Raw genomic sequence first — 18941 nt, 5'->3', positions numbered from 1 at the left:
GCAGTCATTAAAAAGTGTGAATTAGATATTTGTGTAGTGAGAAATTTCCTTACACTTAGGTTTAAAAAAAATAAGAGAATTTCTGTATCCATTTATTTGTATGTTTGCCAGTCTAAGAGAAAATCTCATTTTAATTTTGACTTAAGGTGTGATTGAATGTTTAATGCTTATTTATGTCTTTGATCATTTTCTATTTTGTATTGGGATGCTGCTCTTTAATGGACTCTAAGACTGCTTTACAAGTAGGGTACTAATCATTGTGATATTATTAATACAAACTTTCCCCCCAGATTGTCTTTAAGTTTTTCCAGTTTTTATTTCAATATGCTCAAATTTATTAAACTTTCTCATGAGGATTTTTTTCTGTTTCTGTTAAAAGACTTTCCTATCTTCCAGTGTTTTCATTTTTCAATTTGTTTTTAGTCTATTTGGAATTTATTTTGGTGTTAAGTGTAAGCTGGTGATCCAAATTTTTCAAATGTAAATGGTTACTGGTCATATTCTAATTCTTTTTTTGTTTTTAATTTTTATTGGGGAATTGGGGGATAGGAACAGTGCTGTGGAATTGCAGGAAGGGGAACAGACAAGTTGCTGTCCTTTTGTTCTTTGGTCTAGTTGTGGAGAACGTTGCTTCACTGGCCCAAGTTGGCACCATCATTGCGCTCTTCCCGGACCAGCAGATCAGTCGCTGGCTTCTGGACGGCCGCTCATGTCGGCTGCTGGCTGCTCATACTGGCTGCTGGCCGCTCACGCTGGCTGCTGGCTACACAAGGTAGCCCATGGCAACCCACTGCAGCAGGGGCCGCAGCCTCACAGCAGCCCAGCTCCAGGTTGAGCTGTTGTTCAGCATCTTAGCTGTAGAGGGCAGTGTCACTGGCCCTCATATGTGGGATCCGAACCGGGGCTCTCTGGTGTCCCAAGCCAGCTCTTAACCAACGTGCCACTCATCCGGCCCATATTCTAATTCTTAAATGTACTTTGTGTTTTCTATTTCATTTCATTAATTGCCATGCCAGTATCACATATTTTAGTTATTGTACCTTAGATATATGGTAGGGCATATTTTTCTTTTTGTTACTATTATGATTCAACATTTTCTTGGGTATTACTTTTACCTTTATTCTTCCAGATGTCCTTGATAATGGTTTTGTCTCTTTTTGTTTCACTCACCCACCCCTCCCTGTTTTGTGAGGAAATTGAGTTCTTCATAGTATTGATTTTTCCCTTTTGTAAACATGGTATATTAACCCTCTGAAAAGTTTTGTAGTTTTTTTCATAACTATTTTATATATTCCTTAAGTTTATTTTCAGAACTTCCTATATGTGGTTTTATTGTGAATTGGATTTTTTTCCCATTATATTTTAATTATTGCTGGTTCATAGGATTCTCTTGATTTCTTGAATGTTGAATTTTGTAAAGAGTCACTATTGAAAAGTATTGTTATTCCTAATGCTTGTTCTGTCTACTATATTGGACTTTTCAAGTAGAGAAGTGTATTACCTGTAAAAAAATGAAAACTTTGTTGTTTTTTTCATTATATTTACATTTTATATTTCTTTTTTTCTTATTGCATAGACTAGAACTTTCAAAATAAGGTAAAGTAGTGGTACTATTTACCACTTCAATGGTAATTAAATGGCAAGTATTTAATCTTGTCTGCCAGTTTCAATTGCTTATAAATGGACACCTGAACTTTGATTAACAGTTCTGATAATCCATCTATACTTTGTAGGAGAGATTGCTGTGGTTGATTAATGGAGGATGATAAATGGTAGAAGGAGAGGCTTCGTAGGAAGAGAGTATTAGGAGCCAGTTATTTACTATTCTTATTTAATAGTTCCATGTTAATTTGGCTAGTAATTTGAGAGAAATATTTTTTTAGCATGTTAAATAATTATATTCTGTTCTATGTATTTGTTAAACTATTAAGTGGAAAAGTCTTTGCTTATATAATACTTGGGAAAACCACAGATGGTCAAGAATGGCATGATTATTTAAAATAAAAAACAACTAAACATTACTTTGGAGTATATTACTAAATTTAAAATGACCTTATTTTATGAAATATGTAGAAACCTACAACTGCTAGCATCATTTACTATCATTTCTCACCATGGAGAGTAGAGGATTTATCTAAAACACTGAGATGACTTAAAAATAGAAAGGATAGTTCTTACTATTGATATATTGAAGGGAATGGAGAAAATCCCCAAATTTTGAGAGTTCTCATTTGACCCCAGGGAATTGGGGATGCCACTAAAATGAAAAAGGGGCCGGTGAAAAGAGTAGGTTTTAGAGAGGAAGGAAATGAAGGACATATCACAGTTTTCAGTCTCTACTTATTCATTGAAAAATCCACTTCAACTTCCCAAACTATTTTAGAGCTGTTGGTTTATAATGTAGTTTCCATTGAATAAGTTTATTATATAAAGCTCTCAAATTGTTACAGATAGTAAAATCAGTTTGAGAATAATGTTTATGGTGTTAGTCATTCTATTATGTCTAGGAAATTTGAGAATTGTCATCATGGTTGTATGGAGGATAGAAGAGAAAGTTAACTTTTTTAAAATAAAAATTATTGGTCTAGGATGCAAATTTCTAATTGTGATTTTTGTTTTCTTGGGCAGGTCGATATGGGTGGTAGGTTTACCAATTCATAGTATATTCAGATTTTCCCTCCTTCAAGGTTAGGGGACTTGAGTGTTTTGTTTTGTAAGTAAAAATGTATTTTATCCCCAGTTCATAGTTTTTGAAATACAGTGGGCTGAGTGATGTGCCCAGTGCTTTCCTTTTAATTTAAGCAGTGAATACATTTTACCAAATGAAATGTTGTAGTGAACCCTAATTTTTAAAACAAGGGAAGATATCTTTTGTTAGTGTAATAATAATAGCTCTCATAAATTTATTGTGTATTTACAATTTACTAAGCACCATGCTAAGTGCTTTCCATTTAATCATTTTGACAATCCTTAGAAGTAGGTGTCACTATAATCTATATTTTACGGATGAGGAAATTTGAGGCTGAAGGTTACATAGCTGGTAAGTGGCCAGAGGTGGGATTCAAATTTACGCAATTTGACACTGGAGCCCATGTGCTTAACTAATGTGCTGTCATACTTCTTAAAGTTACATAACATTTACTTTTATATGTTTAAATATGCAACAGTTGGGTGTTTTGAAATCAATGGGTAGAACTTGTAAGACTATTTTGGTAACTAAAATTGAACTGGTGTTTTTTTGTCTTAAATTAGTATCCACATTCATTTATCTTTTTAAGTTTTATTATAGTTTTGTTTTCATAGTATTGATAAAATCCTTGCCTATAAAGAATAGATATTATAAGATTGAAATCATTTCAAGCATCTTCTCTGATCACAATGGTATGGAGCTAGAAATCAATTACAAGAAAAAAGCTGAAAACACATGGAGGCTAAAAACCATGCTACTAAACGATGAATAGATTAACAATGAAATCAAGAAAGAAATCAATAGATACCATGAAAATAAAAATGAAAATGAAAACCCAACCACCCACAATCTATGGGACACAGCCAAAGCTGTTCTAAGAGGCAAATTCATAGCAATGCAGGCCTACCTCAAGAAACAAGAAAAATCTCAAACAATCTAACTTTACACCAAAAAAAACTAGAAGAAGAACAAACATAGCCCAAAGTGAGTGGAAGGAAGGAAATAATAAAAATCACAGGGGAAATAAACAAAATACAGTCTAAAAAAACTGTACAAAATATCAATGAAACCAATAGGTGGTTCTTTGAAAAGATACACAAAATTGATAAACCTTTAATCAGACTCATCAAGAACAAAAGAGAGAGGTCCCAAATAAAATCAGAAATGAGAGAAGTAACAACTGACACCCCAGCAAAACAGAGGATTGTAAGAAAATATTATGAGGCTGGTCGAGTGGCTCATTAGTTAAGAGTTGGCTTAGGAGTGTGAGCTCTGAGCAGCAAGGCTGCTGGTTCGGATCTCACATGGGCCAGTGACACTGCCCTCTACAGCTAAGATGGTGAACAACAGCTTGACCTGGAGCTGGGCTGCCGTGAGTCGCTGGCGACGGCATAGGCTGTAGCAGGGCTGCAGTGGGCTGAGTAAGCTACTGTCTGGCCGGCAGACAGCGTGAGCGGCCGGCAGCTGGTGTGAGCTGCTGTGAGCTGCCCATGAGCGGCCGTCCAATGGCTGGTGACCAATCTACCTCAGCCGGGAAGAGTGCAATGATCACAATTCCAACTTGGGCCAGTGAAGCAACGTTCTCCACAACTAGACTGAAGAACCAAAGGACAGCAACTTGTCTGTTCCCTTTTTACGATTCCCCAACGGTGTTCCCTCCCCCAATTCTCCAATAAAATCTTTAAAAAAAAGGAAAATACTATGAACATTATATGCCAACAAATTGAACAACCTGGAAGAAATGGATAAATTCCTAGAAACCTACAATTTCCAAGACCGAATCAAGAAGAAACAAAATCTGAACAAACTGATAACTACTAAAGAAATTGAGTCAGTAATAAAAAAAAAAAACTCAACAAACAAAAGTCCTGGACCAGATGGCTGCATGGGTGAATTTTAACCAAACATTCAAAGAAGAATTAACATCTAATTCTCTAATGATTTCACAAAATTGAAGAGGAGGGAAGGCTCCAACCCCATTTTATGAGGCCAGTGTTACCCTCATACCAAAATGAGACAGAGACATTACATAAAGGAAAATTATAGGCCAGTATCCTTGATAGGAAACGATGCAAAAATCCTCAACAAAATATTACCAAATGGAATTCAGCAATACATTAAAAAGATCATATTCCACGATCAAGTGGGATTTATTCCTGGATGCAAGATTGGTTCAATATCCGCAAATCAATTAATGAGATACAATATTTAAACAAACTGGAGGATAAAAATCATATCATATCAGTAGATGCTGAAAAAGTGTTTAACAAAAATCTAGCATCCATTTATGATAAAATCTCTCAGCAAAGCGGGCATAGAGGGAACATACCTCAACATAGTAAAGGCCGTATATGACAAACCCACAGTTAACATCATACTTAATGGTGAAAAGCTAAAAGCATTTCCCTTAAGATCAGGAATAAGTAAAGGATGTTCACTTTCACCACTTTTATTCAACATAGTATTGGAAGTCCTAACTATAGCAATCAGATAAGAAAAAGAAATAAAAGGCATCCAAATTGGAAAGGAGGAAGTAAAACTCATTATTTGCAGATGACACAATACTATATGTAGAGAACCATAAAGATTCCACCAAAAAACTAATTAGAACTGATAAATGAATTCAGTAAAATAGCAGAATACCAAATTAATATTCAGAAATCAGTTGCATTTTTATACATCAATAAAATGAAAACAATCCCATTCCCAATTGCATAAAAAAAATACCAGGAATAAATTTAACCAAGAAGATAAAAGACTTTACTCTGAAAATTATAAGATATTGAAGAAAGAAACTGAAGAAAATACAAATAAATGGAAGCATATATTGTACTTATAGATAGGAAGAATCAACATTGTTAAAATGTCCATACTACCCAAAGCTATCTACAGATTCAATGCAGTCCCTATCAAAACAGCAATGGCATTTTTCGGAGAAACAGAACAAATAATCTTCAAATTTATATGGAACCACAGAAGACTCTGAGTAGCCAAAGCAATCTTGAGAAAGAAGAACAAAGTTGGAGTTATTATGCTACCTGATACCAAACTATTCTACAATGCCATAGTAATCAAAACAGCAGGGTACTGGCATAAAAATAGGCACATAGATCAGTGGAACAAAATAGCCCAGAAATAAACCCATGTACATATGGTCAATTAATTTGTGACAAAGGAGGTAAGAATATACAGTGGGGTGAAGACAGTCTCTTCAATAAATGATGTTTGGAAAACTGGATAGACACATGCAAAAAAAAAAATAATGAAACCACTTTCCTACATCATATACAAGAATAAACTGATGACAGATCAAACACTTAAGTGTAAGACCCAAAACCATAAAACTCCTACAAGAAAACATAGGCAGTAAACTCTTTGACATTGCTCCCAGTAATATTTTGTTTAGATATGTCTTCTTGGGCAAGGGAAACAAAAAATAAACAAATGGGACTACATTAAACTAAAAACTTTTTGCACAGCAAAGGGAACCATCAATGAAATGAAAAGACTACCTAACGGGAGAAGATATTTGCCAATGATACATCTTATAAGGGGTTAATATCCAAAGTATATAAAGAACTCATACAACCGAACACCCAAGAAACAATCTGATTAAAAAGTGGGCAGAGGATCTGAATAGACATTTCTCCAAAGAGGATGTACAGATGGCCAATAGATATATAAAAAGATGCTCAGTGTCACTAATCATCAGAGAAATGCAAATTAAAACCACAATGAGATATCACCTCACACCTGCCAGAATGGCTATCATTAATAAATCAACAGGTGTTGGCTAAGATGGGGGAAATACAGAAAGCTTATGTACTGTTTGTGGGATTACAAATTGGTGCAGCCACTATGGAAAACAGTATGGAGGTTCCTCAAAAAATTAAAAATAGAACTACAGTATGAGTCAGCAATCACACTTACTGGGTATTTATCTGAAGAAATCCAGAACACTAATTGTATTATTTTATTTTATTTTTTATTTTTTAAAGATTTTTATTGGGGAATTGGGGGGATGGGAACAGTGCGGGGGGATTGGGGAAGGAGAACAGACAAGTTGCTGTCGTTTTGTTCTTCAATCTAGTTGTGGAGGACGTTGCTTCACTTGCCCAAGTTGGCACCATCATTGCACTCTTCCCTGGAGAGGCAGATCAGTCGCCGGCTTCTGGACGGCTCATTTAAACTAATTTTAAGTAAAGTGTTCCAAATCTGATACCATAACTCATTGGACAGATATAATACACGGCATGTCTAGAAAAGCATGACCTTTATTGGATTCCTGGTCTATGATGGCACTGTGCATCTTGTATGTCCATTCTGGACCTTCATTCCACAATAGTGTTTGAAAAGGTCTGGGGGACCTTACACAGGCAACCCAAAGACTATTCGGGAATAGCTTTTGAATAAAGATCTTGTCTGTCTGTCTGTCTGCCTGCCTACCTCCTACCAGTGGTTTTGTCCATAGAGCTAAAGTGATTAAATTATACAGAGGTTTCTAAAAAAGTGTATACACATTTTAAGAAAGGAAAAAACTATTAAAATTGCAATACTCAGTATATGCCAATAACAAAAGATGAATACAAGTCACGTTTGACTTCTGCAATTACAAGAGATGCTCCAAATGGTTACCATCAGTGTCCAGACACTTCTGATCACGGCGAACTACTGCTTGAGCAATGTTGACCAAAGTGTCCACTTGTGTATGTTTGTTTGACACCCCCGGTATACACTAGGGAGTCAGGCTGGCATGTTGGCATGAACTGTTTTGCCTGGGAGTTAAAGGTGCCTGCAGGAGGGTTGTATGTGGACAGCTGAGGCTGCATGCAGAACAAGGGAGGGTAGGGGGTAGCAGAAGGAGAATGGAAAATACTGTATGTCTGTTTTCATGGTTTCTTTTGTTTGAATATTTGGTGCCTGAGATATGTACCTATCATTCAACAATAAATGTTTATTGATTGTGTACAATATGTCAGACACCATTCTAGGCACTTTGACACATCAAAGAACTACTCTTAATTAGCTTACACTCTAATAACATGACATGATATATATCATAAGAGAAGGAAGATGGAAACGGGGAGATGGACTTACTGTGTCTGCTCTCATTTTTGGAATTTTAATATAATTATGGATTTTAAAAAATGGTGGCCTGTATTTTTGTGTACTGTTAATCCTGGGCTTCTCCACCCTGCCCCCCCCCTCCACTGAAGTGGGACTGGATTGGATGGAGCAATGGCCAGGACATGAGTTGGACCACCCCAGGTTTAAATTTTTTTTGGCATTCTAAGTCTTCTTTACCAGAGGCTACTGTAAAATAGACCTTGAGGTATCTTACTTGCGGTGCTTTTTGACACTACAAAGGCTAAATAACCTCTGATCTGTTTTGTGTTGACAAGAGTTTCCTTGTATTCAAGTAGCTTGTCTATACGACTGTATACTGAGGATTTAGCTAAATGTACCATTAGAGGAATGGGTATGGACTTAGGAAAAAAGAAACCCAAGAAATTCCTCAGCTTACGTTTTGCTGTTTTTAGCCACTTAGACATGTCACCAGCCAGGGAAAAAATGCGTTCATAAGTTCACTGGAGTGGACATTGATTGGATTCCCCAACATTTGTTATTCCTTTTTCACATTGTTTAGCAGACAGATGATCTGAGTGGGCTGAGGAGACTTCATGACTTCATTGTCTAAGCTAAACAAGGTAATTCCATCCTCCCTGGCAGAATAGTTGGTTTGGGAAATAAAGCCTAGTCAGTCATCGACTGGTTATGAGGTGGGCCAGTCCATTAAATGCTCAGGAACATTGCTAGGAATTGTGGGACATCTGTAGTCTCTCTCTGTTTTTTTGTAGATGGTGCGATGTATGGATGAAGCTAAAACTTAGTGGGAAGAGTTGAGAGATGCATAAAGAAGGGAAGCTAGAACACTGATAAAAATGTGCCTGAAGCTTACCCAATTTCCAGGCTTTACTTTCATTCGCCATTAAATTCCCTGTAATACTTGACCTACTTTAAACTATACTTGACCTTTAATGCGGGTGTTAGGGACACTGACCCCCCCCTCAACACACACAGTTGAAATTCTGCATATAACTTTTGACTCCCCCAAATCTTAACTAAACCAGAAGCCTTACCGATAACATAAACATTCGATTAACTCATATTTTATATATTATATGTATTATACACCGTTTTTAGACTAAAATAAGCTAGAGAAAAGAAGTTACTAACAAAATCATAAGATAAAATAACATTTACAGTATTTATTGAAAAAAATCCATATATGTGGACCTGCGTAGTTCAAACCCTTGTTCAAGGATCAACTCAAGGGTATTTTTCTCAGTGTATTTTTAAACAGCTTTATAGAGATATAATTCATATGCCATATAATTCACTCATTTAAAGTATGCAATTCAATAGTTTTTATATTTTCACAGTTGTGCAACTACAGTCAATTTTAGAACATTTTCATCACCCAAAAATGAAACCCTGTACCCATTTGCAGTCATTCTCTCTTTCTTCTTCACCACTCCACAATGGTCAGCAGCCACTAATCTATTTTGTCCCAAAGGTTTTGAAATGTGTATCCAGTGTCAGCAAAAGGGACTTACTGGATGATATTATGTCTATTTGTAAACAAACATACAAATGGTTTGGCATCAAGAGGCAATATTGTGTAGTCTTTGTATTTTGTTTTCTATTTGATAGGGAGGGTGGGAGAGGTAGGAAAACAGGGTTTGGTTTTAAACCACAGAGGAGGAAATTTAATACTGGAATTTTTGCCATTTGGAAGCGTGTCTGCTCAATTGTCAGCGCCTGATGTTCTTCCCATCTAGGTTTCTTCATTTCTGTTGAGTCATATTCACGTTGCTAATATTTCTTGTATTCAGTATAGTTTTAATTAATACATTTCATTTTCATTTTGTTAAATATTATCATAGTAAAATTTGAATAGTCTAAATTCCAGATATTCTTTTCCTTTTAGAATGTGGAAGTCATCGATCTTTTGTGCTCCATCTTGCAGAGAAGTGTGATATCAGTCTGGTTCCTGTTTCTTATAGAACACAGTTATGTCTTAGGAATTAGGTTTCATAATCAGCTCACAAGACAAAATGATACATAGTCCAGGATTACCTTAGAAAATCCTTTAAGTCACGAATAAGTATAGACATACCACCCTTAGTAATATCATAAATACCATTTTTTCTTACAACATTGAGTATGATTGTAGTTTCTTTGGTTGAGCACCATGTAAAGTGTCTAGAGGCAGTATTGTACATAAAGTGCATTATCTTTAAACACTTGGATCCCTCTCTAGTGTAGAAAAGTGCTGTCATTATTTGGCGTGCAGAGCCTCATCTCCCATTTCCCTTTCTTTCTGGAGCATAACTCATTAAATGGAATTGTAGCTAGAGAGGCCTTTACTATTTGTTTCCTTCCCTTTTCAGTGTTTATATAGTTGAATTCAGTTACTTTAGATGTGGTTTTGAATCACCTGCACTCTAGTTTTCTTTATTTCTCTTGTTTTCTTTTGGAATTCTTCAATTTCACCTGGCTGCATCTTGTTTCCCCTCTCATTTCCTCTTTGGTATTTGGTGGGCCCATTCAATCTCAAATATTCATATTTTTAGTTCAGGGAAATTTCTTGTATATTTTACCTCTCCATTGTTCTCTCTTTTGGGGATGCCTCTGAAATTGTTGTTATACCTATTGGTTTAGTCTTTCATTTTGTCATATACATATCTTTTTCAACACTTTGACTTTCTGTTTGATTATTTTTTTTTTAAACTGATTGAGAACTTCGATAGTCGCCTGCCCAATAAAATTTTTATTTTTGCAGTCATTTATTTGTTTCCAAGTATTCTATCATGTCTCCTTTTCATGGCCATCCGTGTTTTAGTTATGTGCATCTTTAACCTCTCAGACATATCAGATACCACTTAAAATACTTTTTAGAAGTTTCTTTTCTGTACATTAGTTGTTTTTTTCCTGACGTGGTTGTTCGCTTTGTTCACTTTGAACTTGATCTTTCACAGTAATTCTTTCAAAAGCCTGGGATCCTTGGTTGTCTGTTCACATTTATGAATATCAGATACTGTTGATTACTATAGCTACCAATTGTGTTTCCTCTGAGATGTGTAGGTAGCTAGTAGCTAGATTGTTCTTTTTCCCTTAAAAATGTTTCTCCCTTGAATGGGGAGATACACTGGGTCATAGTAGGCAAGGTTTATCAAGAAGCACCCTTTCTTGTGTCTTGCATCAGTGCCAGGTGGTAGTAGGCAAGGAAGCAGGAAGCTGGAATTCTCACACTTGCTGAAGCCAGGAGACCTTTAAAGACCAGGAATGGAGTGTGCTAGTGTCTTTAGCTCCTGGGTAGAGTTGCCTCTGTTTTACTTTTAATGCCCCCCCACCCCTGTGTCTCTTTTAAAGGTCTGAAATTATCTCACGCTTGGCTTTACTTCTGTCTTAGGCCCTACCTAACATTAAAATAGCAACATCCCTGTAATGTGGCTCACTTTCATAAAGAGAAGCAGATTTCTGGCTTTAACCTCAGCAAAACCGGTTGATGCTGATTGTCCTGTTCAGTTTTGATTTGAGTTTTGCATAATTCTCAGTAAGTGTTAGTAAGTTCTCAATAAATGTTTATTGAGAACACTTAATTGGCTTTGTTTATTAATATTACAAATTTATATCATACTCTAATAGTGACATAATAAAAGTGATTTTTTAAAATAAGGGTTTTTATAGAAAAGTCTTCATTTTTGGTTTGTGGGCTTTGGCCTGAGAACTTATTTATTATAAATTTTATTCTATTTGGCGGTGTTTTTGTTGATGTCGAGTATTTGTATACTTGTGGTTGAAAATTATAACTCTTGGGGGAATCGGGAGGGATATCAAAAAGTATGCTATAAGAATATGATAATAGTGTTATTTTTCTTCTTTGCTTTTTCAGTTTGAGCAGAAAACTGGTGCAGTGTTTGATGAAATTGTAGAGAACTGTAAGTACCATTTTTGAAAATAACCAATAATGTCTTTAGATAGATAATAAATATAAATCTAGGTAGGGCATTTATAACAGGGCTGGTTAATGTGATGATCCAATTTGATTTAGTTTAGATCTCATCACACACTTAGCATTTTCAGCAAGTTAATCTGAATTATAAGTCTTACTCTTTTTTTCAAGTAAATATTTTATTCTCACAGTTATTAATGTTGAAATATAGCCACACTTCGTGTATGTATGAAGTATATAGAAGTTTATCCTTAACCACTTAAAGGTTTCTACTTTGTTTATAGAGTCTTAATTTTCTTTCCATAGTACATGATTTTCTTTAAAAAAAACAACAAACCTCTGTTTCTTATGATTATAAAAGTAATACATTCAATTTTATAATACAATAATGGGTAAAGCTGAAAATTCTTTGTCTTTACCATTCTCCAAAGATGACCAGTTTTAAAAATCTAATATATATCTTTCCAGACTTTTTTTCTATGACTGTATATATATATATATATCTGTATATGGTGGGAGAAGTTTATGTATGTGTGTAGGGATTATATGAATACTGTTCTTGCTTTTTTCATTCAACTGCCTAGATATCTTTCTGAGTCTGTGGATTTGGGCGTATTGCCTCTTTTGTAATGGCTACTCAGTATGTTATTGTATGGCCGTACTATAACCAGCTTCCTCTTTTACACATGTGTATATTATTTTTAATTTTTCACTGTTACAAGCAGTGTTGAGTATGTGTTCCTATATACCCCTTTGTCTACTTGTTGAAGTGTTTCTGTAGTTTAAATTCTAAGAATAGAATTGATGAATCATCAAAGGATGTTCATGCGCTTGTTTATGAAGGGTAAATTTTGTCATCTAGAATTCCTAAGTTGGGGGAAATGTGCGTTTCTTTTGTTCTGTTTTGTCTTTTAAGTTTACTTCCACAATAGGATATTTGAGTACCATCTTTCTCTTTGGAATTAGTTAATATTTTTGAGTGATAACAGTTTTTAAACTACCTAGAGAAGTTACTAGGTCTCCTGACCTTTAATGGATTTAATTGTCCTTTTTCTTACATACAAACAACAAAATTAGACTCTAGCTTTCTTATCCAGAAGAAACTTTAGAAGAATATAGGGGTATTTTGCAGAATTTAGGGAGGAGGTATAGAACAAATTCTTTGGAAACTCTCTGAAAGGAAATCATGGGCCTGCTCTATCTAGTGCTGCAGAAAGCAGTTAATGTTCCAATGACTTGCATTCTTTCTGTGTATCCATTTTAAATTTCAAGTTCCTAGGAAAAATATGATTGTGCCAGCTTGGATCTGATGTTTATCTTTGAACCAGTCATCTGTGGTTAGGGCAAATAGGGTCAGAAGGTAAAACATGGCTGTTAGGAGGTATTCCTCAACCATTATTACTAACTTTCACCAAATAATTTTTGACTACCTGCTTCTGGACATGCCTTCGCTCAAGTGTGTGTAGTAATAGAAATTAATCAAATAGCTTTCAAATGAAGGTTTTAATCTGATGCTTTGTTTATTAAAGATGGTGCAGTAACAACTATCCAAAAGTGGTAGCAGGACTCTAACCAAGCTGCTGCACTTGGGTCTCTAACCCAACATTTGGGGTTTATGTTTCTGATACCTGGTGTAACAGCCCCACAAACATTTTTAGGCTGGAGGTTTACAGCAGGTGATTTTATACCGAATGTTGAGTGCAAATAGTGCTGTGAAGATTACCCTGTATTTCCCCCTTTCTGGTAGTTTATCATTAAGGGGGTGTTGAAGGCTCTGGAGGCAAAGAATTGACTAGCTTGGAAGGGCAAACTGGCCTCTCTCCATGAAGTGATTCAATTCAGCAATATAGATGCCTATTGAGGAGATATAAAGGCAGACTGCTGTATAGATGGTATTCAGGAAGCATCTGATTCCAGAGATAGATGGTCATTCAAGGCCTACCATTTTGTCTTGAGGTCTATATCCAGAAAAATGGAGATTCACTGTTTCTCAGGCAAAGTGTCTCAAAATGTCTGGTATAAAACTAGACCTACCATGTATTCATTGCCCAAGGCCATCAGGACATGGGGCTTCAAACATTTGTTTTGTAGATCAAATTCAGCCCTCCTAGGGTATAGCTTTTCTGAAGCTTTCAGCAAAGTATACTATCTGCTAATTGTTGGCACACATAAATTGACAAAAACCCCATCAATGAGAAATTTGGGGAATTTGGTTCAAACATGAAAAAGCTGAGCTGACTTTCCAAAGATGTAGTGTTTTCAGTGAAAGGGATTTAAAACAAAAAAGCCTTCAGCATTTCATGCAAGTCAAAAGAGAAAATAGGGTCGTCCAACTTCTAGTTCATCATTTGTCAGGGGAATTTGTGCTGTGGATTTTCTAGGATAACATGGTGATAGAGGAAGTGACCGATATTGTGGATTATCCTAATTCATGTTCCCTTAACCATTGACAGTTTATGTAAAGTTTGAAAGAAGTTCAGATAGAATAGAGAAATTAAAGAAAAAAAAATTCAGACAGTTGCTTTCTTAAATCAAGGTCTAATAAATAAATGGTTCTAAAATAACCACTTAGTCATTTACCAATGGTTAATTTTCTTACTGATAAAGTTCATTGAACATGACAAACTTGAAACTTCAAGGGAAAAATAAGAGCATTGCTGACTTGCTAAAGTACAGTTATTTGGATTCAAAAAATTATTCACATTATTTTGATTACTTGCAATGTACCAGTTTTATTTGTAGAAAATTTTACATGTATTATCATTTAAAAACCCTAATAATAAATTGTATTAACTAGTAGATTAGGTTCACCTATGTATAATGGAAACACAATAGAAATTTATGTTTCACGTAAAAGAAGCCCAGATGATAAGATGGTTTCGTTATGAGGAACCCAGGGGCCTCCTGGCTTTCTATATCACATCATTAGCAAATGACTTCCATCCCGTGGTGTTCTAAGATGGCTGCTGTGGAATAGGGAGGAGGACAAAAAGGCATACTCCTCAACAGAATCAGCTTTTTAAAGAACTTACCTAGAAACTCTACCTTTGTACTTTGATTTACATCTTACAAGCTATTCTAACTTCAAAGAAAACTGGAAATTGTAGTCCTTTAATTTTTTTTTTTTAATTGGGGAATTGGGGGAGTGAAACAGCGTTGGGGAATTGGGGAGGGAGACCAGCAAAGGTGTTGTTCTTCAGTCTTAGATTGTGGAGGGCTCCACTTGCCATCTGGCTTCCCGTCGGCAGCTCGTGGTCTCTAAGCTCAAGGTGCTGTTTTCAGTCTTAATTGCGGGTGGGCGTAGCCACCATCCCATGCAGGAGCTGAACCAGCAGCCTTGTTAAGAGCGCACACTATCCACTGAGCCATCCGGGCGGCAGCTCAGCTCAAGGTGCCGAGTTCAGTCTTAGTTGCGGGCAGGCGGAGCCCACCATGGAACAGGCAGTCTTGTTGTTAGGAGCACGGGCTCTCACCAGCTGAGCCGGCCACCTGTTTGCAGTTCAGCAGCAGCTCAGCTCGGCGCACTGTCACTGGCCCATGTGGGAATTGAACTGGTGGCCCTGTTGCTCAGAGCTTGTGCTCTTAAGCTTACTCTTAACCAACTGAGCCACTTGGCCTGCCTGTGGTCCTTTAATTAATTGAGCCCATTGTTGCCAACAATAAAATCAAGGATTTCTTAGTAAGGAAAAGGGGGAGAATTGTTATTAGTTATGCAGTCTCTCCGGTAATAACCCTCTAGATGAGGATACTACAACTGTCTCTATTTACCAAGGAGGAAAGTAAGGCTTAGAGACATCATTTGGTTTTTAAATGGTGCAATCAGGATTTTAAATGCAGGTTTACCTAACTCCAAAGCTCCTCCTCTTAAATCTTTCATTACCTGTTTCTGAACTGCCCCCTAGTTCACTGAAATCATAGGTTTTTAAGAATAATAATAATTTGCTAGAAATAAAGGAATAATTTGTAAAGTTACTTGGAAATATTTAATGAGTATTAACCATGACAAGTTTTTGTGGCTGCCTATGGAGTATCAACAAGAGTTTATGTTTTAATAATTGTATCTGTCATATCAATGCAGCTCAATTTTTAAAAGAACTGATAAGTTGAAAAGTTTTTTTGTTTTGTTTTGACTTCAGAACTACTTAAAAATTTCTGGTTATGTGGTCTATTGCTTGTATCACTGAGTATTATTTGGGTCCTTCCAACATAGTGAAGGAATAATCTTCATGAAAATGTTGAAACCAAAGCCTAAAGTCTTTTTTGGGGATGCCAACATATAAAATTGAGATGATCTTAACTAAAAACACCTTAGCATTCTCAAGAATTTTGTAGTTTATTAAAGAAAAACATAGAATCTTTTTGAATTGAATTACATAAAATTTTGAATGAATAACATGGACTAAACTAATTTTTGCTTTATCTCCATTGCTGAAAGGTATATGTTTTTGCAAACAATTTACAGCCATATTTTAAGATTATTATCTTTAAAATTGAGTGGTTGCAGGGAAACTTTGACAACTGAAAGGAAGATATAAATTGTATATGTATTTTAGTTTAACAGAGACTGGTGAAGAGTGAACATATGTTGCAAATGTTTGAATGTAAGGTGATTCCAAATACAGGATTCTCACCCATTTTCCCAGTGAACAATCTAAAAACGAAAAGTTTTGCCATCTAGAATACATCTCTTAGACATAGGGATGAAAAATTTCTATTAATCATTTGGTAATTATACACATAATTAAACCTCATTGTGTTACATAATATTAACTTAGAAAATACTGCTTTTCTCCCAGTTATTTCGTGAAAGAATTTTAAGTATGTAACGTGCATATTTTAGGACTTTGACTTTGTCATCACTATTGTCACTTCTTAAGTCAGTTAACAGTTTTGTAGAGCCTACTATCTAAATTATTTAAAATAAAATAGTTTTAATTTGCATTATGATTACTGGTATGTTCTGCTTAACAAACCACCTTAAACTTAGTGGTGTCTTAGCGATTATGGTCTTTGGATTCTGGGGCTCATGCTCAGAAAGGGTATACTGGAGATGCCTTGTTTTTGCTCCACTATGTCTTGGGTCTTGGCAAAGAAGATTTGAAAAGACCAGTGGCATGGTGTTGGAATAATCTGGATGTTCATTCATTCATGTCTGGTCTGGGCTAGGAGATTTAGACTGGGACTGATGACTTGAGCACCTATACAAGGTCTCCCTATTGCCTTTCCTTTCTCATAGCATGGTGGACTCAGGGTAGTTGGACTTTTTTTTTTTTTTTTACAGTGACTCAGGGCTCCAAGCAAAAAATAATTCAGTAAATAAGGCAGAAGCTGCATTTTTTCTGACCTAGCTTAAGAAGTTACACAGCATCTTTTCCACCACATTCTTTTGGCTACAAGCAAGTCCCAAGCCTGCCCAGATTCAGAAGAGGATATAAAACTCACTTCTTCATAGAAGAAGGGTCAAGGTCACATTGTAGAAAAGCATGTAGGTGGGAGATGCTGTTGTAGCCATATTTGGAAAATGCAGTCTATTGTCACAGCGTATTATCCTGTCATAGAATAATTTATTCTAAACCAAAAGATGGCTTTAATAAAAAGTCACCCTGTAGGTCTATATTTGGAACTTCATAACATTAACTATTAATACTTCCTGTATTATAGCTGCATGAATCTGATCATGTATGATTTTTAAGAGTAACTTTTTGACTTTCTTTAGCGTTAGCCTCTCCTTCCCATGTCATTGGCTCTATACCTCCTTATAACTCATGTCAACAGCTTTGTAGGTAACCTTCCATATTTTTCTCCAGTCCTCACAAAATCATTACACACACACATATGCATATACAGTTATACATCTGTAAGGATTTTGAGAGTTTTTATTTTTCATTTGTTTAACAAAAGAGATTATCACATACATGCATTTCTCCCTCACTTCTCTCATTCGAGAGTACTTCATGATATCCCTCCACCTCAACTGGGATAGCTCCAACTCTTACAGTGTAACATTCTATGATTGAGATGTACAGCAAGTCATTTTTTTGCCTTGTTTTTAGACAGTCATGTTATTTTAGTTTTTTTGGCCATGATAAACAGTGATGCATTAAAAATCCTTTAATGTATATCTTTATTAGTGGTTTATATCTGGATAGATTACAAAAAATAAACTTGAATTTGAATTTAAAAAGCTCTTAATAAGTTTAATATTTGTACTGGCTGATTTGTATTGTCAAGTCATAAATATTTGTTAAATAAATGGCCATAAAAGGAAAACGTTTTGAATCCATTTGTGGTAGCTACGACAGTGCAACTAAAGACACTCATGAAAGAGGACTTCCAGAGTTGCTTCAGAAAGTGGCAAGAATGATGTGAAAAGAGTGTTTGAAGTGAGGGAAAGTATTTTGAGGGGGATTACTAGCAATGTGTCTTTCACTGTAATAAATTTTTTTTAAATTTAAACATTCACTGTATTTTTTTATCATACCTTGTATTTCTGATATTTGTCTATATTGATGCATGTAGCTTTTATTCATCACTGGTATATAATAATTCATTATATAGATATATAATTCAATATATAAATAATAATATATAAATATGTTATAAATAATATTTTTATTTATTTTAAATTATAAAAACAATGTAAAATTTACCATCTTAACCATTTTTTTAGTATACAGTTCAGTAGTGTTAAGTACATTCATATTGTTGTGCAACAGATCTCTAGAATGCAAAACTTAAATTTCTGTACCCATTGAACAAAAATTCCCCTTCTTCTTCAAGGTTCATCCATATTATAACGTGTCAGAATTTCCTTCCTTTATAATGCTGAATAATATTCCATTGTATGGATATACCACATTTTATTTATCCATTCACCCCTGATGGACATTTGGGTTGCTTGCACATCTTGGCTATTATTTATAATGCTGCAGTAAACATGGGTGTGCAGATATCGCTTCATGATCCTGCTTTCATTTGTCTTAGATACGTACCCAGAAATGGGATTGCTGGTTCATATAGAAATTCTATTTAAAGTTTTGTGGGGAACTGCCATAATATTTTCTTCCAATACCAGTTGCACTGTTTTATTTTATTTTATTATTTATTTATATATATATATTTTTAAAGATTTTTGTTGGGAAATTGGGGTATGGGAACAGCGCTGGGGAATTGGGGGAAGGGGAACAGACAAGTTGCTGTCGTTTTGTTCTTCAGTCTAGTTGTGGAGGACGT

General features: G+C 35.4%; 1 protein-coding gene across 1 annotated transcript in view; it reads left to right on the top strand.

The window, feature by feature from the left end:
- LOC109390727 (zinc finger MYM-type protein 4) overlaps positions 1-18941 on the top strand; it is a 121414-nt gene that overhangs the window by 27135 nt on the left and 75338 nt on the right. The window contains exon 2 of the mRNA XM_019657581.1: positions 11649-11694. Within this exon, the coding sequence (XP_019513126.1) occupies positions 11649-11694 (46 nt within the window). The remainder of the gene's footprint in view (positions 1-11648; positions 11695-18941) is intronic.

This window comes from Hipposideros armiger, unplaced genomic scaffold, assembly GCF_001890085.2.
Source record: "Hipposideros armiger isolate ML-2016 unplaced genomic scaffold, ASM189008v1 scaffold_10, whole genome shotgun sequence".
Lineage (NCBI taxonomy): Eukaryota > Metazoa > Chordata > Mammalia > Chiroptera > Hipposideridae > Hipposideros > Hipposideros armiger.
This window is presented reverse-complemented; position numbering and strand designations above follow the sequence as displayed.